Genomic DNA, 22,371 nt, shown 5'->3' with positions numbered 1-22,371 from the left:
AGCCTTCCTCACAGGGGCGAACGCTCAACTAAAGGCCAAAAGTGAGGCATTGTCAAGGGAGACATTAGGAAGAAGAAAGTTGCTAAGAAAGAAGAGAAAAGATAAGATCCCAAATTTACTCGCCTATTACGATCATGCAACGGGGGCAGCAGGTACAATTCTTACGCCCTACCTGCAGGGCAGCACTGAGTAAATAGGTCAATAATTACACATACTAGCTGAATATCTCGGTAGACAATTTTGTGAATGATTTGTAAAGGAATTAATTCTACACACGGAATGTTTACCAGACCCACCATTTTCAATAGTTCAATGAATGTGAATGAATTCAGGAATATCACTGATTTTAGTAGGCTGTATCAGAAGTTCAATGCAAGTGCAGCCATAACTCAAGTAAGATGAACTGGAAATTGTTGACTTCACAGTGTAGGGAAATCATGGAAATATCACTGCCATCAAAATAAACCCGGATAAAGTAATGTCTAAAATCTGTCTGGAGTTATAAATGCCAAGCTACGAGTTCATCATCTTTGATATTTCTTTTACAAAAGATATCTTCATAATCTACTCTAGAGATTCCACAATTAAGTCTTCAGATAATTATTAAAATGTGGTCCTATTATTGAGTAATTCATTAGCATGAAATCATCCAAAATTCATTGAGAAATCTATATCCACAGACAAAAATACAGGGACTAGATAATTTGTGACTTGTAGATCTGATGTGATACCTGAGTAAGCTGGGTTGTCTTTCCAGATCCTGTTTCTCCGACAATGATGATTATACTGTTGTCCCGAATCACATTCAACAACTGAAAGAAAAGTAAACATACAGATACAAGATATGAATAATCGAATACAACTGAACCACTTTCTAGTCTTTCCAATTAGGGTTTATCAAACAAGACAACTTGTCTCCTAACAGTCTCCTACTAAATGTGTAATTATATGTCAGAAATGGACATATTACCTCCCTCCTCCCCACCATATACCACAGGCGACTGCTTCTGGTTAGAATTTACAGAAACAAATATTAGCCCCTACTCTTACCATATCTATCAACACTCGAAAAGTCAGAAGTGGGGGTGAGCTTTGATTCACTTAAAATTTCAGTTCAATCTGACTAAATTTTCAAATGCACGCAAACTTCAGTAGTGTACTTTGGATTATAATCCTTAAATATCAATACATGTTATTCTTTTGTGGTGTGACAATGATTTAAAGATGAGAAAATGGACCAAAAGCAGCTGTGATAGCTGAAGATGCATCGACTGTGGAACAGAAGTAGTCCGTTTTTTTAAAGTGGTATGAAAAGGGCCAATCTGATTGGTTGACAGTTCTGTAAACAATACTAACTATGAGTCTATGATTATCAACCAATCAATAGCCTACTTCCGTTCCACAGTTGATAAATCGTCTGATCTTCAAGTGTTACACCTTGTTGATAGTGTATTAGTAGGGGCTAATGTTTTTTTCTATAAATACTATCCAGAAGCAGATGCCTGTGACTATAACCACAAGACTTGTCTTTGCATAGTTCCAATTGATCCTGTTAAGGCAGTTACTAGTGTTAAATTGATGAACCAAATCCAGTAATCTTTATCATTTTGAGAAAATTTATTTCGAAAAATAGGACATGTCAGAAACAGTCAGCATTTCATTTGCTTTTTGGTTTGTTGTTAAGCGACATGATTCAGTTAAATTAATTAAATCCCTTTGTATTATCCATTTAAAGGAGATTTTTTTTTTATAAGAAGCAATTTAATTGGTTGATAAAAATTCAATGAAATACATTACATTCCAGTTAATCGGGTAACGCTTAATCAGGTATTTCGTTTAATTGGGTAAAATTTCAAAAACCAAAACTATTTTCTCTTAAATCATGTTAAAAAAATTCGTTTAATTGGGTTGGAAAAGTCGTATAAACAAATGGTTTTGAAGACAGTACTTCTATGGGTCAAACATATGCAGAGAAGATTCTGTGGGGGCTGATGATGTCTCCACCCCCCTCTTCCTTAATACATGAAAGTTGAAAACTCGTTTTCCTACCTCATTTCGTACTGCATATATGGGTAGGTATTTCCTTTGCTCAGACAGTGTCTTGGCCTTGGCAAAATCACTGACTGCTTCGGTTTTGTCTTGTAAAAGATCTGCAAACTTGTGGTCAGCTTTATAATCAATTTCTCCCTTTTCATCCAACTTGTCTTCCTAAAAACGCAGCAAAACTTAATTTTATAGTCAGAATAACAATGTGTTTATGGAAATAACAATGTGTTTATGGAAATAACAATGTGTTTATGGATCATGGGTTATAAGGCAAGAAATTGTCTGAGCTTTAACAATAGTATAATCATATATTCAAACATTCTCAGCAGCTTTTCAAATCAACAAAACTCAGTAGATTTAACTATTTTTTTGATGCATTGGAGTAGACTTTTCCACATCTATTTTTAGTGTTTGAATATTGCTCTGATGTGTATAATACACGAGTTTCGATGGTATGTTAAAAAGTTGTGTGATACTACTATCTGTGGAAATACATGTAGTGTCAGAGATAATATTAGACAAACAAACTTTAATAAGAAAGTAATTCTTCAGACTAGCTCGTACTTATGCTATGATTTTTTTTATTTAAAATGTAGGAAATAAAGCAAGAATTTAATGTTATAATTTTTTGAATTTTATAACAAAGCTTATGATGATGATGATTGATGATTATGATGCTGATGGTGGTGGTGGTGGTGGTGATAGTGATGGTGATGGTGGTGATGATGGTAATGGTGATGGTGGTGGTGGTGGTGGTGATAGTGATGGTGGTGGTGGTGATGATGGTGATGATGATGATGATGTAGCATGGGTGGATGTGTGAATGTCATGAATGAAAGTGTGTGTCTTGTCCTAAATGTATTTGCATTATCTAAAAATCTGGTAAAAATGAAATAAATATAAAAAACAAGAGGCCCATGGGCCTTAACAGTCACCTGATTTTTGAAATATTTCAGTAAATTTGAATGAAAGAATGAATTTCAAAACAAATAAAACAAATGATAGTCAAAAATGTGATTTCCCTATAACTATAGTAAAGTTTATCCCCTCCCATGGGGCAAACGCAAGACCCCAGGGCTAGGAAATTCACAATTATGGTAAAGCACCTTACGCAAGACCCCAGGGCTAGGAAATTCACAATTATGGTAAAGCACCTTAAGACCCTTCGATCTGTGAAGAGTATTTAATTCTACCTTATTTGGGCTGTAAGAAGAAGATTTTCAAAATTTCTGTTAATTTGACCCTTTTTTTGCCCCGCCCATCAGCCCCTGGGGGTCAGTCAGGGCCAACATGTACATACCATCAAACTGTCATCCCAAGCTGATAATGTTAACGAAGTTAGAATGAATTCCAATAAAAATTCAACAAATAATAGTCAAAAATGTGATTTCCCTATATAAAGGAGGGATGTTGCCAGGGGCAAACATGAGACCCTAGGGTCAAGAAATTCACAACTTTGGTAAAGCACCTGAAGATCCTTCCATCTATGTAGAGTATTTGATTCTACCATATCTGAGAGTAGAGAAGAAGATTTTTGAAATTTTAGTCAATTTGACCCTTTTTGGCCCCGCCCACCAGCCCCTGGGGGTCAACTAGGGCCAACATGTACATACCATCAAAGTGTCATCCCATGCTGATAATTTCATACAAGTTAGAATGAATTCCAATACAAATCCAACAAATAATAGTCAAAAATGTGATTTCCCTATATAAACTATAGTAAAGTTTACCCCCTCCCCAGGAGCAAACGTGAGACCCCAGGGTCATGAAATTCACAATTTTGGTAAAGCACCTTAAGATCCTTCTATCTATGAAGAGTATTTGATTCTACCATATCTAAGAGTAGAGAAGAAGATTTTTGAAATTTTTGTAAATTTTACCCTGTTGGCCCCGCCCACCAGCCCCTGGGGGTCAACTAGGGCCAACATGTACATACCATCAAAGTGTCATCCCATGCTGATAATTTCATACAAGTTAGAATGAATTCCAATACAAATCCAACAAATAATAGTCAAAAATGTGATTTCCCTATATAAACTATAGTAAAGTTTACCCCCTCCCCAGGGGCAAACATGAGACCCTAGGGTCATGAAATTCACAATTTTGGTAAAGCACCTTAAGATCCTTCCATCTATGTAGAGTATTTGATTCTACCATATCTGAGAGTAGAGAAGAAGATTTTTGAAATTTTAGTCAATTTGACCCTTTTTGGCCCCGCCCACCAGCCCCTGGGGGTCAACTAGGGCCAACATGTACATACCATCAAAGTGTCATCCCATGCTGATAAGTTCATACAAGTTAGAATGAATTCCAATACAAATCCAACAAATAATAGTCAAAAATGTGATTTCCCTATATAAACTATAGTAAAGTTTACTCCCTCCCCAGGGGCAAACGTGAGACCCCAGGGTCATGAAATTCACAATTTTAGTAAAGCACCTTAAGACCCTTCCATCTATGAAGAGTATTTGATTCTACCATATCTGAGAGTAGAGAAGAAGATTTTTGAAATTTCAGTGAATTTGGCCCTTTTTAGCCCCGCCCATCAGCCCCTGGGGGTCAGTCAGGGCCAACATGTGCATACCAACAAACTGCCATCACAACCTGATAATATTAACCAAGTTAGAATTAATTCCAATAGAAATCAAACAAATTATAGTCAAAAATGTGATTTCCCTATATAAACTATAGTAAAGTTTACCCCCTCCCCAGGGGCAAACGCAAGACCCCAGGGTCATGAAATTCACAATTTTGGTAAAGCACCTTAAGACCCTTTCATCTATGAAGAGTGTTTGATTCCACCTTATCTGAGAGTAGAGAAGAAGATTTTTGAAGTTTTAGTCAATTTGACCCTTTTTGGCCCCGCCCCTCAGGCCCCTGGGGGGTGGGGACCATATAATTCACAATTTTGGTTCACCCTCAGCCATGGAAGCTTCCTGTAAAATTTCATTGAATTTAGTTCAGCAGTTTTTAAGAAGAAGTTAAAAATGTAAATTGTTTACGACGCACGACGCCGGACAAAAGGCGATTGCAATAGGTCAACTGAGACTTCGTCTCAGGTGACCTAAAAAGTAACGGAATAAATACACAAATATTTCATTGACAGGTTGACCATACCTCTTCCTCTTTCTTCTTTATCCCCATAATATCTCCAATCCTGGTGCCGGCTACTTCCCAGTGTTTCTGCTGAGCTTTCCGCTTCTCCTTTTGTTCTCTGAATTTTCTCACAACCAAGCTTCCCTTCCTGGCCACCTGAGCCAAATCTGATGTTGGATCCTAAAAAAAGAATTTGCAATATACAGAGAACGGTTGATGAATGACAGACAGATAAACAAATTTTGTTATTCTGGCTATAATAGTAAAACATACTGTTAACTCTAAAACGTACAAATTTCAGTGAAATGTATACCTAGTGGCATGGATGATAAGAAATAAAGAAGTTCTATATACAGTGGACACAGGATTAAAATGTATCTTATTTAGGGCTATATCAAGGTACTATTTTAATAGTCCTGGGTCCTCCTATTGGGTAAATATTTTACAGCCCTTACAGAAAATTTAAAACTAGATTTATTTTTATTTTTCATAAGATATCCTCAGATTTTATAGAAGGGAAGACTCAACTCATTTACAAATGAAATATTTTGCCAGATATCCAGGTCAATTGGGTTAAAGTTTCCTGCCTAAGGACACAGCCATGTTAGTACACAATGGTCAGTATCTTGATTTCCTGAGAAATATAAATCGTCCCAATTAAGGATGGAACTACCTCTCACATCTTCACCTGAGATCTATTAGTCTGATGCTTAACAGAGGGAGCTTTTGTGATGGAAATCAAATATTTTCTGTGCAAATACAGTCAAACCTTGTATCTCGAACTCTGGAAACTTGATATCTCCAACTCTTAAAACTCATTATCTGAACTCCGACAACATGTTATCGCAAACTATGAAAACTTGTTGTTTTGAACTCTGAAAACTTGTTGTTTTGAACTCTGAAAACTCGTTTCAAATTCTGACAACTTATTATCTCAAACTCTGAAAATTCTAAATGAAATTCAGTTCTGACAGTAAAAAAATTATATATAAAATAAACTTAGTTACCTGGAATACTCAGGCCATTGCAAAGTTTTTTTTACAGCATCATTAACTTTGACATAACAGGTTTGATACTTCGTTTACAAATATGATGTGTTACACGACATAATGAGAATTTAAACATAAAATCTTAATATCTATTTCTTCATAATCAATCTAACTTGTTTATATGTTCCCCACCTTAACAGGAACAACCGGCTCTGGTTGTTTGGTGAAAACAATACGTCCATCGAGAAATGGAGGCACAATATTATGGACTAGAAGATGCACTTTCGCCTCGTTTTCATCGTCAAAATCTTCATCATAGTCAGTCTTTGTAACAACTCCACTTCTGAGCATTCTGTTTGTTTCCCAGAGTTCGATATCCTGGTAAAATGTAAACAGATACTTTGCAAACACAACAAAATACATAAGCTCTATTTACAGTGACTATCAAAACTGTGTTGAATACCACATGTTCTAATTAAACTTTGATATACAATTTGTATTATAATGTTCAAGTTAATTTCATATAAACTTCCTGTTCAGGGCAGTTGACTGCAATATATATTTATCAAAAACCGTTTCATTTGCTCAAATTAATTTTCTTTAAGTTTAACTTATTACTTAGGTCTAGAACATCTCAAATCATGGCTTTTACATCAAAAAGAGAATATTAATTTATTTTTGTTTTTTTTGTTGTTGATACGGTATGTATTGATATCATTTACATGTCATTAAAAGAGGACAGAATTTCTATATTCCCCATATCTAGATAATGATAGAGTATTTTAAGAGCAGTTAGGTTATACATTTAATTCTATTGCAATTTTTGTACACAGATAAAAATTTCTCTCACAATTGTGTAATCGGACATAATGATTAATTGGTCTAACTACATCAAAACTAGTCAAATTATTATTATATAAAAACTGCACTTTCTTGTAACAGTTTCACATTCCTAAGTTCTATTTCAGAAAAATGTATATCCTATGGAAGGACTGCAGAAATAAAGAAACTCTATCCATGGAAAAAATGTGTCTTATTATTACGAGACATTTAACTGTTTTAATTACATCAATTCATTCAGTAGTTCTCATTTGATAAACCTGAAGTCCTTCTGTTGGGTAGGTATTTTGCTGGAACAGCCCTAATTAATTTAGTACGGCCAATATTACTATTAATGACACTAGGTTCGGACCTTATTGATCTGTCTCTGTCTGGCAGTCATTCGCTTTTTCTTCTTCTTTTCCATCTCCTCTTCCTTCTTGCGAGTGTACTCGTCAGACGTGTCCGAGAATGGGTTGTGGTTATCATCGTAGCCTTCATCCATACTATACCACTCTCGGTCAAGTCTCTTCTGTTCTTGTTCCCAATCTAACCTTGCTTCTTCCGACTCGAATTCAAGGTCCTGTCGGTTATCTATGAATGTCAGTGTGAAAAGACATTACAATTACAGCTTTTCTTTATTGTAGAAATTAATTTTATGACCATAAATAAGAGAATGGTCTGTTATGTTAGGTGAGGTTTATTTGAAAATTCTATCAAATGACTTGTTTCTGTTTTTTTAATGGTTTTGGGGATTTTTCTTTTTCATGCTATGCATACACATGGTTTGTACAAATTTTTTCATATCAAATGCCTTTCCAAGCTTATGTCCAGCCCCTTCTCTAAATTGCACCAGGTGCATTTTGTCCAAACTTGTAGGGAATTGAGGTACGTTTCTTCTTTAATATGATAAAAATTGTGTAAGTAAAGCGCTCAAAAGACTGCATTTGTAATTAATAACCAAACACAGGAATACAAAATTATCTAAAACCTAATATTATGCTGATGATTATTAGTAAAGTCTTTTGATAATTTTCTTATGATTAATTACTCATTTTTAAGGAATCTGAAAAAGCATGTTTATAAAAAGTAAGCACTTTTCAAGCAGTGACCCCAAATTCCAGCCTTTTTCATCATCTGTACAACCATGGTTCAGAATATATACTGATCTTCATATCAGGTACTGTTAGTATTGTTAAGAAAACTAAAAAATTCTTCCTATATTTAACAGTTAGCATTAGGGTCATACCTCGCCTACTTCCAGCATCCCTTGGAGTATACTGTATCTTCTTCTTGCCCTCCATCCATTCATTGTACTTGTAACTCGGGGTTGGTAGAGGAGTTTCTTTAGGACCTCGCTTACTTCTGTAATAGATATGTCATATATTTCAATATGTTCACAAGACCATAATTTTGTATAGATACAATTTCTTTAGGGTTATTCTAGAAGTAAGTATATATAGGAGACAGGAAAGCACAGTGAATTTAATCTTGTATACTGTATATTCTTGGTCCTTACAATTTTATGTTAAAGCATCTATCTGTAGTAAGCTTCTTCATAATTATGATCAGTGCTTTCCTGACCATTTTGGGAAGTTGCCACCTGGTAGAAGTTGAGAATTTAATGTGCAGTAGAAGTGTAGAATTAGGAGGTAAATGGAAGTCATAGATTGCTGGATTTTACATCATCACTTAAAAACATCCACCAGATTTTAAGGTGAGAATTCTGATGACTTCATTGGGAAAAATAAACAGCATACCAGGTACATAATCTGGAACGGGGCCTGTATTTGTACTCAAATTAACGAGAAGGAAAAAACAGCAATACTTACAATTATTGCTTTTCTGCTAAATGTATTCTAAAATCAGAAGTCTTTATTCATCAAAATTGTAAATAGAGTCACAGACAGGATTCATGTTAATGAATTATACCTTTTATCATAGGATGAGCGATGACTTCTCACGCTGCTGTCACCATCATTACCACTGTTAACTCTGGGTGTGGGAAGGTCCCAAGAGGATCGCTTTAGGGGTGTAACATCATCGTCATCCCAACCATACTCGGAGGGAGTATCTGTAAAATTTACGACATTATTATCAAATCTAAAATTAAACAATACCTATACCTATCTATCACAAGATTCATTTCAGTGCTGTTTTTCATTGTTTTTTAAATAATGTGATCTGTGAAATACTTATCATTGAAATTTGTTGATATGACATTTACAGCCACATAAACATCATTTTACAGACTAATGTGATATCATAAGAAAAATGCATGAAGCAAATCTTTATTATCATTTGTATACAATACCACATCAACAACATTCAATTTAGTATATACATTTTTCTATACTTTTTGCAGTTTGTTTTAGATTCCAATCCCCAATCTCAAAATAACTCTTTGTTAGTGACATCTTGATCCATCAAAATAAACAGCCACTGACCAATGTACTCTCACAGACCCCATAATGTAATTATCACCTACAACTGCCATACAGTGGGTGGTATTTACAGCCTGATGAATGCCACCTCTGTGTGGTGGATCTATATTAGGTATGCGGTGAGGTCATGTAACATTATTGTATGCCAAAGTTGATTTAATGTTTCTGACACAGTAAGTATCTAATACTGGGTATGATAACAATTAATTTTAAGATCTGGAATTATCTTTGAATTCAAGACCTGACATAGTAAGTATCTAATACTGGGTATGATAACAATTAATTTTAAGATCTGGAATTTTCTTTGAATTCAAAACATCTTGTTTTTTATTTTTATTAATCATCCTAAGTCACGTATAACTTCATAAGTATTACTAATAGGCTAGATAAAAAAATTACTTGGTTTTCAGGCCAATTTTTCTTAAAACAGATTTTTTTTTTTTATTTATTGGGGAAAAAAGACTAGGGTATGTTTTTTATTCAATTTTTCAAACAAATGATTATCCATTTTCATATACTGCTGCAAAATGTGGTTCCTTGCAATTGTCTTTGTTCCACATTAATGAACATGTCCTCTAATTTTTTGGCTATGTACAATGGATAAATTACAAAAGAAAGGTTTGCAGGTGATGCCTTTTTCCACACATTCTTGACATTCTTCTCCTGAAGAAAATGAGAGAATATTTGCTTATTCAACCAGAAAGAATATATAACATGCAGGGTCCTTTTTTCGCCTCAGGGCAGATTAGGGGAGGGCCTGAGAACCAAGTAAATTTATTTTTGGCCTTATGCAAATACACAGTAAAATATTTGAAAAGGGAAAATGATAAAACAAATCTAGTAGATATAACACAACTATAAAATGAACCGTCACTGCCAATTTACCTTTAACACCCAAGTCAGGAGTAGGAGGCGCATCCCTGAATCTGTCTGGAGTTTCGTCCCATTCTCTGTAACTACGACGACTTCTATCTGAATCCCTGTCACTCCGACGACTCCTGTCCCCTCTCTCACTTCTGTCATCTCTCCTTTGTCTCCTATCTATCAGACACCAAAATATTTCATCAATATCTAAATGAGAAATAAGAACAAAACTTTTATGAATAACTTAAGCTATAGTTTTTACTGCATTTTTTTTCTAATTCTAACACAGACACAGTCACCTTTTTTAAGTTTCAATTAGAACAGTGAGCCTACCATATTCATAATATACATATAAAATTTCATAATTGAAGAGTTTATTTTGGTATTGTACAATTTAATCATTCAAGAATGTCTGTCATTTGCACAGATGTTGAATAAGGGTTGCTTTACTTTCTACTTCCTGCTCAACTTGTGTTTCACAAAAGACTGTTTTGTTTGTCAATGGTTTACTTGTCATTTACTTCATAGCACTGGTACATTAATTGAAACATTTAAAATGTTTAAAAAAATTCTGTGTTTGCTTATTGTTAAAGTGCTGCATAACTACAACAAAGGACAGATACATGTATAATATATTTAAGTGATATTTTCAGAAATTTGATAGTGAAGAAAATGCTGCAACAATGAATGAATGAATGAATCTTTTGAAAAGTACATCTTTGTAGTTGCAAATTGTAAATGTTTCAATTACCAGGTATATATATATATATACATTAATTACGAGCAAACCTGCATGCAGCATTTATTCACATGATCACAAATTATGAATTCAAAAATATGGTAGTATGGACACAAAAGTATATATGACCACACAATTACTTGCTTCTATATATAGATGTACCTTTGTCTCTATGTCTATGACGATCTTTGTCTCTGCTGTGTCTGTCTTCCCTACGTTCCCTTCTGTCTTTGTCTTTAGAAGAACTAGAGGCATAAACTCCTCTGTCTCTATGTCGTTGTTTTTGTCTATCTCTTGCCTCCCTGCTCACACCTCCTGGATGGGATGGTGTTTCAATTTTAGATTGACGGTAATTTCTACAAATACAAATTAAGCCAATTATATATGAAGTTTCCAACAAGTACAAAAATGTTATGTATCTCCTTCATCAACGGATACCGCATATTGGCTATCACTGCCACTTATATAGAGTTACAACAGAAGAAATGGATCAGCTGCCTAAGTGGCTTAAAAAATAATTTTATGGACTAGGCTTTAATAACACATGCACTATGTGAAAAAATTGCCAAGTCCGCAATTTCACTAACTAAACATAAAGTATACAAGTAATTCTAGAGACAATAATTATTTTTCTTTTATTTACAACAAAGTATATATACTGCAGATAGGCTGAAAATGAAATTACCCGTTTTTCACAATCAACAAAAGCTCTGTAGAGCTTTTATTAAGATGCTGCCATGCATTGGAACAAATGTTGTTCGGATTGTTGGAGGAAAACCCACTGGGGAAAACAATGTTACATCGGCAAGGGAAACAACTAATTTTAACCCAACTGACATCATACCCTGTCGCCAGTGCATCTCATACCCATATTCTTGGGGAGATTGGTGTATACATGCTAGACTGCACTCACCAAGACAGCATTAATTATATTCTGCTGTCAGCAGTACACATCAGTGATCATGGCTAACCTACAAAGGCACTGTTATCAGAATGGTGTCGGCTGAAAAATATTTACATTGCAGCCCATGAACAATATAACTTTACCAAGCTTTCTAAAAGCTTGAAGGCTACGAGTCCATGAACTTCCAAACTTTTATCATGATGTCATTATATTATCATTGTTATGTCATAACTGCCACGTCGGCAATAATGAAAGATGGCTGTTGAAAAGGCTGTTCCATCTTTCAACGATAATAATTTGTTCATTCATCCTAGGAGGAAAACTCCTGGATAAAGTCTTTATATATAATTATAAACCATTGAAGGTTATATAATTATGGGCTGATGAATGCCACCTGGACAAAGGGAAATTCAACATGAAGTGCTAACACGCTTCATTAAAATTGATTTTGTCCAGTTGGCATTCATCAGCATTTTATTTTATCAGCCCATAACTTCCAACTGAAAGCAGTTAAATGCTTAATCAAACAATACATACCGTATTTGACCTAATAAGGGCGCCCCTATCTTTTTTCAAGGAAATAAATCTTTGACTGAGTGTCAAAATGGTGTTCAAAAGTAATAATTCATGTGAAAAGTTTTGCTACTTGATGTGTTCAATTTTCTTCAGGTAATTAAGTAGCTGGAACACACAAGTTTTTCGCCACATTTTGTCTATTCCTACAAATGACATGTCAGTGCAAAGAGCACCCGAAACTAAACACACATACAAATAATAACTAATCTTAATAAGGGCGCCCCCACTGTCAATTACCCGCGCCCTGCGCCCTTATTAGGTCAAATACTGTATCAATGTTATAATCATGACATTGTACCAAACTGTTCTTTCGGTATATATGCATTAGCACAAAAAGGATTCAAATATATTAATCCCAAAGACCTGTCAATCATTCCAGATCCTCTTCAATACACATACTGTACAGTACCTGTCTTTATGTCCTTTATGATGATCTTTTCTAGATCTAGACCCGTCCTTGTTTTCATCAAGATCTTCATCGCTGTCACTGTCATCATAATCTTGGTAAGACATTATTCTAGATTTTTTCCTCGAATCATCATCTGATGAATCTCCTAGACGTTTGGCAGCTGCTAATCTGTCCAAACCTAACAGAGATACTCTTGGGCTCGCTACTTGTTTTGGTTTGGTGAATTCATGATTCGATTTCTTCTTAATAATTAGTCCGCCCTTTTCCCTCCCCGTTGACCCCTCCAATCTGTGTAATGAAGGGTCGTCATCGGGCTCAACAAACGAAGACATGGTTATAAAGTCGAGTTATTCCATTTTGAGGATCTTGTCGATTTAAAATAGAAAATGAAACAAAGCCTACATAGTTTCTTTTCAGATGTGTTGTTGAAGCAGACGAATTTCTGGATTCACATGTTGGACGACACAATATCTACTCAGCCGAACAGAATAATTCGGTTCTTATCGATTTCTAAGAGTCTTGTGCGTATGTTAACAGCTTTACAATAAAATCGAAGATACCAAATTCAACGTAACTTGTTAAATAACGACGACTACATTTGTGCTGTTTTGAAACGTATTTCCCTCGTCCATTAACCGGAAGCACCTTGGCTTTTACTTTAGTTCAACATTGCCACAGTTTCGTAAAAAAAAACTATATTTACTTGAAAAAATACCAGAAAGAGTCAAAGGGGTAGTAAAATATACAATATTGAATAAAAATCATTAAACTGGTTCAATTAACTTTCGTAGATTTTATCATAAAATTCTGTATTTACATATAATAAATGCTAGCTCTGCATGTCTGTAGCAACAAAAGCGTCAAAATGGCGGACACCTTGCTCGTTCGAGCACTGAAAGGAAAACCAAAGACTTTGAACCTCTGTAACAAAAAGTTAAACAAAGTACCAAGAGCTATAGGAAAATTGGACTGTGTTTTACATCTGCAGCTTCGCGGAAACAAGCTAAAAGATCTGCCAAATGAATTAAGTCACCTCTTTCAGGTAATTTGATTCCTTGGAAGAACTAACGTACTGGAGTTTGCGAATATTTTTGTTTCAACATAAAGTTATAAGTCAGTGCAATTCACCTTTGTTTAGTGTCGACTCAATACTCACAGAATTTGTTACAGTCATCGTGTATTTAGATATTCCCTATAGTGTATATAACTCATTTTCATACGTTTTTTGGGACTTGGATTACATTTTTTTTCAAAATGACACATCTCTTAATATGTGAAAATACAACTGTGGGAAGGATTCTTAAAATGCCATATGTGCATTTTAAAGATGACAAAAATAAATAAATAAACAGCCAAACAGATTGTAACAGATCACATAATAAAACTGTTTAATAAAAACGTTAAATAAAATATTCTATCTAAGATTTTTTCTTTCAAAGCCTGTGTATTATAAAGTTCTACTGTAACATACTCTCTACTGATATTTGATAATATTATTACATATTTGATGCATTTCCTGTATGTGTTCTTTGATACAATATATGTTACATACAGGAATAATTCTCTTTCACTATTTCTTTGTGCTTTAATATTTTCATATAAATAGTACATTTATTTTTTTTTTCAGCTGCAGATCTTGAACTTGGGGAATAATGAATTAGAAGATTTACCTGAAGTTCTAGAATATCTTACCATGCTGGAGAAACTCCATTTATTCAACAACCAATTACAGAACTTGTCTCCTAAAGTTTTGTGTAAGTACACTAGAAACACGAGAGATCTATGTTAATTGTTTTGATTGACATCAAGTTTGTGCAACAACATTAACAATAACCAATTTAGCTATGGACATTGATTACTAGTGTATTTTCTATTTGTGTTAAAGTTGTAATTAGTCATCATTTTCTTTTGAACTGAAAAAACTCAAGGATATACAATTTTGATTAATTTATATTCTTAATTATGTTATTCAACTGAAATTACTGTTTTACGTAATATCCTTTCGATATGATCTTTTTCTTTGTCTTTTGTAGCAAGTATGAGGAATCTCACATTTTTGAATTTGAATTCAAATCAGTTAAAAACTTTTCCTCCAGAAATATGCAGGTAAGATTTCAAATACACCCGTATTGTATAAATACTACTGTAAATACTTGTCATCCTCCTGATACATTTAGCATTGGTCATTACAAAGGTTAACACATATTATTCTAGGAAGGAGAAACACAGATCTTATTTGATAGATTTTACCTCTTGACTTTTTTATGATGTATAATTTGTCAATGATTAAGGGTTGGTGTACCATAGTTAAGGCCATGCCAAATTAATCAGTTGTTCTTCAGGAAAGTGGAAAAATAAAAGGGAGCGAGCAAGCGAAATTTTTTTTATTGCTGGAAATTCCATTTAGAAATTTTAAGAGGCGAGGGGGTCCTGATGTCGTGCAAGCAATATTCCCCCCCCCCTCCCCCCCCCCCCCCCCCCCCCCCCCCCCCCCCCCCCCCCCCCCCTTTAAAAAATTTTTTTTACTTGTATATTAATCATTAATTTACACAAGATTTCATGCACAGATAACTTATTTGGTGTGGCCTAAGGACTTGAGATTGTATACCTGGTAGGTGCACTGCTTGTTTCCAATGGTGCATTTATATAAATGCCATACAACTTGCTACCCAGCATATACCGAAAAAATCCTATTGAAGGTTAACATTTCTTGTGTTTTATCAGCCTTTTACAAATCTGATATGAGCTGACTAACAGATTTTTAAATGGCAGATAAAATATCAGAAACTTTCCATATCAGATTTTTAAAGGCTGATAAAACATCAAACCTTCGGAGTAATACAGAAAGTGCACAATACCCAATATAGTAAACTACTGGTATTTAGCCAGGCCATGTAAATTACATAATATATTACACGTATTAGATAAATTGACTTTGATTTTATGAATATGAGAATGAAAATTCAGGTTGAATAGTGTTGATCAAGTACATGATTCACATGCATATCAACAGGTAGTCAATGTATCAATGCCTTATGCAATCCCTTATAAAGTCAGAAACATTATGGGATAATTTCAGGACTTCATAAAGAATTGGTAAGGGACTTTGAGTCTTTCTTGTAAAAAAAACATGTATATTTAAGTACCTTCTGAAATTATTAGTAAGAATTGGAGCAAAATTTTGGTTAAAAAATTTAAAAAATCTTGCAATGAATTTCTGAAATCATCCTTGGACATAATTTGATTGATGATCACCTGATCACTGCCATAAATGCAGTAAAATCTGAATGCATTTTATTTGTAGACTTTCAAGCCTGCAGCATCTGAGTGTGGACTATAACAAACTTACAGAGTTACCAGTGGAGATATGTGCCTTGCTTCGTCTTGAAGAGTTCAGAGCTGCAGGGAATCAGCTCACTAGTCTTCCTTTGGAGTTTGGATTCCTGGTGAATTTGGAAAAACTTTATCTACAGAAAAATAAAATCAGAGAACTACCAGAGGTAAAGTACTAGTACAATGTTTATTCTATAAATACCATAAGGTTTTTGATTAGTAATGAATATTTGTGTATAATATACCGTAAGTTGCTGACCTGTTCATAATTATCATCTGCAGCTATGGAGAGCATGTTTCTTTAAATTTCAAAATACATGTTGTAATTAATGTGTTACCTGTTTTACTGAATTTAAGGTACCAAGATTAAGTTTAGTTTAGTATATTATCCTTTTCATCAATTATCAGTTTTAAACATTGAAATGTGAAAAATCTGTTTGAGGTGCTGTATATTGTTTTATTTAGAATTGTTTGAATGATAAAAAATAATAGATGAATTAAAACTAGTATTCACAATTACTAGAAAGCAGAGATGGCACATAGTATAATTTATGTACATTTTTTTCCAGAGCCTTGGAAAATGCTACAAATTAAGAATATTAGATATTGCAGCCAATGAGCTGAGGATTTTCCCCACAGAGGTAACCATAGAATTAACTTGGTCACCATTATGTATATCATAAATCATGTAGCTATGTTCATGTCAAGATTCATAATTGTTATTGTTTCAGAATATTATAACATTGCTGTTCTTTTTTCTAAATAAGTAATTTGCACTCAGTTTGCCAAAATAAAGATAAATGTAATTTTAAATACATTCTTCAAACGTAATGAAAAACTCAAAAAACATACATAATATTTTTTTTCTATTGATTATTCTTAACATATATATATATATATGTTAATTAAGTAATAATATTTGTACTACATATATATAACATGTTCATGCATAGTGTAGATTACAGCAAAATAAAAAAAAATGTCACAAAGTTATAGTGTTATTTTAAGATTTTGTTTTTAAGGTTATTTACAATTTTATTTTTAGTTAGGGGATCTGCCCCTAAAGGAAATGTACTGTGAAGAGAACCCCTTACTACAACACATCCCTGTACACTCTGTACAGGAAGAGGAAGTCCTCTCGCTCAAAGTATGTATCTACGGGACGGTCAGAAGTTCTGATTCAACAGGGTTCACAAAGCACATTTTGTTAGGTCAAATGATAGATAAACATACCCCGGTTACTTTTACGAGACTTGAATTTTTTTATGACTGCAGTCTCCTCATGAAAATTAAATACCAGCAATAAAACATTATTTTGCGATATTCTATTTTTGCAGTAATTTTTCAAAATAATTAATTAGCAATGATTTTGGTTTCTTACATGAGTAATTGAAGAATGTTTTTAATTGTTGCCCGCCATGAAATCGGGGGCATATAGTGTTACCTATGTCCATCCTGTCCCTTTGCATGGCGTTGCATCCTAACTGTCCCTTCCCCCGTCCCGTTATGTCCCGTCCCGTCCCGTCGCGATGCAATGTAACTAGCTAATCTCAGGAACTGCTGAGGTTTTGGGTGTGCCGAGTGGCAGCAGGGGCATTTATGTCTTACGGACATTTTTAAGTTTATAAAAATTTACAAAATAATTGAATGCATGATTATGTCCATGAAAATTAGATAAAATTTTATTTATACTCAGGCACAAATTTCCAACCCACATACAGTCCATAAAAGATTACATGTATAATACATATGGTCCTGGACAATTAATGTGAGCTAAGCTCCTGTGTATGAACATAATTATATATATATTCATCACAGTACAACTACAGCAGGAAATTCAAGTCTAACAACACAGTGCATATGATACATTCATCGGTCAGTTGCCCACCACCAACCCCAACCGCATCGCCTGTTTTATTTTATTGTGTGCATTTATTCACATTTTCTTTTTACAGGAAATAACAGCCAGATATGTAATGAAGGAATTAAAAGACAGGTATGTAAAAATATTCACAATATTAAAACAATGCTGCAGATAAATTTTGAGCCCTGTTATCTGTATTATCAAAATTTCACAATTTAAGTAACCTACCCGGGTACAGCTTGACAAAATTTTCTGTTTCAGTTTCTGTTTTTTTTTCCATTTTTTTTTTTTTGTAATATATCTTGACTTTAATAATTTTTACAATGGTGGTACATTTTTGAAATTATATCTTAAAATTCAGCAACACATTGAAAATTTATCATAAAAATGGTGTAAATTATGTAAATCGTTGTAATTCCATTGTAATTCACTCCGAGTCTATCATTGATAATTGTTATGCAATTTTATATGGAAAATATAGGCATCCAGACAAGAGGTATACTTCATTAATTTAGATCCACAACTCACTACATGTATCAGCATGGCAATATTTCCTCAGAATTATAAATAGACATAGTCACAATCGTTACGGATTCAATGGTGTTAACTCTTGGATTTTAGCTAAATCGCTTATTGTAAAGTTTTCCTTCAAAATCTCATGTAGATTAAACCTACATATGCCACACTGTATGTATAAACAAAACTGGAAGTAAAATAGAATAAAAAAAATATTTAAATTTAGAAATTTTAAATTTTAGCAAAGTATTAGAAACTTGTTAGTGTTCATGTATAGCATGTTTAAAACAACAAAGTGAAACACATTGTTACAATGATTTGTTTAAAATCTTCAACAGATCAATTTAATTCCCCTGAATGTAAGGTTAATTTACATGATAATGCATTTTTATTCTGTGTATTCCAATCCATGAAATACAATTCCTCAAATGCTCTTTGGAATTCATTCAGAGTTTGTGTTTACACATTAAGTAATTTATTACAACAGATAATATCTAAATAGGTTCAAGTTACATCGATAGAAAATCATAGCAGGGTTTTATAGTTTTATATTTATTTTTGGATAACTATATATGATCTTATAATAAATCCATATTGAATGATGACATTACTTGTACATGTACTTACAATACACTTTACTTTCTTATCTAAAAAAAAATTGTGTTGGTTTTTTTTTGCATTTTTTTCATGGAGGGGGCATTAAAAAACATTGATCTTTTTAATCATGATTCTTATTATTATTATTATTTTTATTAATTATTTTTTTTTAGTTTCTCTCTCAGACCTTCAAAAATCAAATCAAAATAGCTAGGATGTTAATGGATTATTTTTGCTGGATAAAAACAACATTAACACATCCTGAACCCCATTTAATCTACCTTGAAGTGTCAAATAGTGTTGGATGATGGCTCTTTAGGTTTTCCTCTGCAAATTTACTATATTAGTGCCAGACTTATTGTATAACTACTTTCTAATTTGTTGTGTGCTGTGAAGAAGTATCTCAAATAAATAGAAAAAAAAATTGAGCTGGGTTGTTATGGGCTATGCTTTCCTCCTAAAGACACAGTTTGATGAGGACTTGAAGATATACATGTAGAGGATAGAAATATCTATTTACTTAGTATGCATGGCCTTACTTTTCTATCACTGACATAAAATATATTTCACAATGTCTTATGTACATGTCACATTTTAGCTGTGTGTAGTGCCAGTGTGAGGCAAACATACTTGCATGTTATTTGTAGAATTCAAACTGATGTCTATCCCCGTGTTCTTCTCAACTCAAATATTGATAAATTAGTTAAAGATATTTTTAAAAGTTGTCCAAGACATGAGAAAAGATAACTTGCTTTTTTAATATAGATATATGAGTACATGTTTATATTTTTTTAATTAATATAATTAAGGTATAGAATTTTTATTACTATGTACATGTTCATGACAGGTAAATATTTGGCCTCAAACATATGTAAAATAATGTTTTTCTTTTCATGCACTTGGACAAAATTTTATTATATGAAATACATGTAAATGTTGTTCATATATTTTACTTTTAATTCTTCTGTAAATTTTACCAGTCTTTTAATTTTCCATGGAAATACACTGTCTGAATATAGAATACATTCCTTTAAATTTATTTACCTGGTACCTTACCCGTATGTATTTTCCAACATCATCCCTAGTGAATCCTGTACAACTGATACAAAACTGGTGGTTTTCCTACAGTTATACATCAAGATTTATACATGCATTTTCTGCCATTTCAATGAATATATACAAAAATCCTTACTTGTCTCCATACCTGTATTACAGGTGGTCATATCTGCGACGTGCTATCCGTCACTACCCACAGATAAAGGACATGTTGGCCCAAGCCAGCAAATGTTCCGTGTGTGGCGAGTCTTTCCTCAACACCTGGCTGGAGTGTGTACGATTTGTGGATGCCAAATCTGTGAGTAACTTAAGAATCTAGCAGGGTTGGAGATTTTAGTTAGACAGCTTCATTTTTAGGGATACCTCAGAATTATCAAGGGAAACCCAAGGGAGATAATTTTTTATCAACCAACTACATATACAAAAAGAATTAGGTTTTGTGATATTCTTCTCTGCCAAATCTGTGAGTAATTCAAAGACTCCGAAGGGTTTGACACCTTCAGGAGGCAATAAATCTCCTCAGGTCCAGTTTTGAGTAGACTTTGAAAATATCAATGGCACCATCAAGGGAGATAACTTTCACCAACCAACTCTATGTATAATGCAAAGAAAACAAAAGGGCTTCCTTTAGAAGGGGAGATTTTTAAGAGCCTGTATGCCTACCAGTATATTCAATACTGAATGAGCTGGCCTCATTAAATATTGGTCTCATACCTCATTTTGATATATTCGTGCACAACTTTGCAAAGAGAAGAATTTTAACTATTTTTTTTTGTCTTATTTTAGGACCTTCACCTGACCAATATCACTGGACTTGTACCTGTCAGAGCTCTTCTATGTTCTTACAAATGTTTTAATTCAGCTGGACATCAATATTACGGCGTTGCCTTCCCTTGATAAGCTGCAGACCAAAAATACATCTTTTTGAGCAGTGAACAGTTTCACTGTTTTATGCTGATAGCTGTACAAGTCAGTTTTGATGAACTTGTACATGAACAGTTCTTAACCTCCAGGTTGGACGAAGACATCATATTTGACATATATGTATGATATGATGGGTGATTTTGTAGTCATCTAATACATTAAAATTCTGCAGTCATTTAATATGTTGAAAGTGATATATGGCCATGATGTATCTTGCAGATGTTGACATCTTCAAGATTGCATTAACGAGGTGATATTTGTTTACTTGGGGTTAAATGCAATTAGGAGATCAACCTCAAAATATTTTTATTGACCATAAGCATTGAACTGTAACCTACAAAATTAATCTTTCCAGTACCTGTCAAAATAATCACCAACGTATCTGACTAGCAATATTACTATTTCATTGTGTCTAAATTACAATTGTATACTACAAAATTTACCAATTGTACAATATGTAGTAGAAAACTGTTTGATTTAAAATGTCATATTTATCCTGTAATAAGCTCATGTGCCAATATACAATCAACAAAACAGTAAGGGGTGGGCTGATTGTAAGATAATAAATCATTATCATTTTATTTAACTGGAAATAGACATGGGTGGGCTTATGAAGACATGGGATTATTATATGATAATTACGGTACCAAAGTACCATGTGCAATGTATCATTGTAACACTGAAATAACAGGTGTATCAGTGAGGCATTGTTTATTGTAAAAGTATTTTCATAAATGATTAAGCAATCTGTGATATTAACTACCTAACCTGTATCTGTCAATTATGAATACCAGGGTTCTGTATATTTACTTTCGTTTGCCCTAGATGTCTAAAATATTTGTTATTATAAGGTGTTAAAGAAGTTTTAAAACAGCAGAACAGAAACAAGCATTGAATAAATACAATAATGTTGTATTATATATCACTTCATCTCCCCCAAAATGGCGGATGTTTTGTTTCATATTGCTGTAAATACATAATTGTAAATATGAACAGTTACATATAATTGTTTCAACTCAAATAATGTATTCTGACATTTATCAGAGTACTAATATAGCCTAAAATATGCATTTGAGTTTGTACTTTGAATCTTTTAAACATAAGCATACAGCATTTTTGAATGTCATCAAATTTCATTGAATTTTTTTATTCATTTTGTTATGTCATTGACCATTAAATAAAACCAAAACTTCAA

The 22,371-nt window shown here is 33.4% G+C and overlaps 2 protein-coding genes across 2 annotated transcripts in view; one reads left to right on the top strand and one right to left on the bottom strand.

Annotated features, from left to right (window-relative positions):
* LOC117338660 (pre-mRNA-splicing factor ATP-dependent RNA helicase PRP16-like) overlaps nucleotides 1-13,552 on the bottom strand; it is a 55,763-nt gene extending 42,211 nt beyond the window's left edge. Inside the window, exons 1-10 of the mRNA XM_033900030.1 lie at nucleotides 12,887-13,552; nucleotides 11,160-11,353; nucleotides 10,280-10,435; nucleotides 8,883-9,024; nucleotides 8,200-8,315; nucleotides 7,324-7,544; nucleotides 6,324-6,509; nucleotides 5,164-5,322; nucleotides 2,050-2,208; nucleotides 732-812 (exon numbers count right to left, since the gene is read on the bottom strand). Of these exons, the coding sequence (XP_033755921.1) occupies nucleotides 732-812; nucleotides 2,050-2,208; nucleotides 5,164-5,322; nucleotides 6,324-6,509; nucleotides 7,324-7,544; nucleotides 8,200-8,315; nucleotides 8,883-9,024; nucleotides 10,280-10,435; nucleotides 11,160-11,353; nucleotides 12,887-13,218 (1,746 nt within the window). The 5' untranslated portion in view covers nucleotides 13,219-13,552. The remainder of the gene's footprint in view (nucleotides 1-731; nucleotides 813-2,049; nucleotides 2,209-5,163; nucleotides 5,323-6,323; nucleotides 6,510-7,323; nucleotides 7,545-8,199; nucleotides 8,316-8,882; nucleotides 9,025-10,279; nucleotides 10,436-11,159; nucleotides 11,354-12,886) is intronic.
* Nucleotides 13,553-13,722: 170 nt separating this feature from the next.
* LOC117338664 (leucine-rich repeat-containing protein 69-like) lies at nucleotides 13,723-22,371 on the top strand. Its single transcript, XM_033900035.1, has 9 exons — nucleotides 13,723-13,928; nucleotides 14,514-14,640; nucleotides 14,920-14,992; nucleotides 16,191-16,386; nucleotides 16,789-16,860; nucleotides 17,265-17,366; nucleotides 18,175-18,215; nucleotides 20,412-20,550; nucleotides 21,039-22,371. The coding sequence occupies exons 1-9, from the start codon at nucleotides 13,752-13,754 to the stop codon at nucleotides 21,147-21,149; spliced, it is 1,038 nt and encodes a 345-aa protein (XP_033755926.1). The 5' UTR covers nucleotides 13,723-13,751; the 3' UTR covers nucleotides 21,150-22,371.

Source organism: Pecten maximus, chromosome 11 (assembly GCF_902652985.1).
Source record: "Pecten maximus chromosome 11, xPecMax1.1, whole genome shotgun sequence".
Taxonomy (NCBI): Eukaryota; Metazoa; Mollusca; class Bivalvia; order Pectinida; family Pectinidae; genus Pecten; species Pecten maximus.
Note: the sequence above shows the minus strand (reverse complement) of the source record. Positions and strands in the feature narration are given on the sequence as shown.

Bases quoted from the DNA above. Each gene is read 5' to 3' on its own strand.
- LOC117338664 (XM_033900035.1), top strand. From the start codon at position 13,752: ATGGCGGACACCTTGCTCGTTCGAGCACTGAAAGGAAAACCAAAGACT. The intron at 13,929-14,513 runs GTAATTTGATTC...TTTTTTTTTCAG, and splicing joins AATTAAGTCACCTCTTTCAG to CTGCAGATCTTGAACTTGGG. The intron at 17,367-18,174 runs GTATGTATCTAC...TTCTTTTTACAG, and splicing joins AGGAAGTCCTCTCGCTCAAA to GAAATAACAGCCAGATATGT.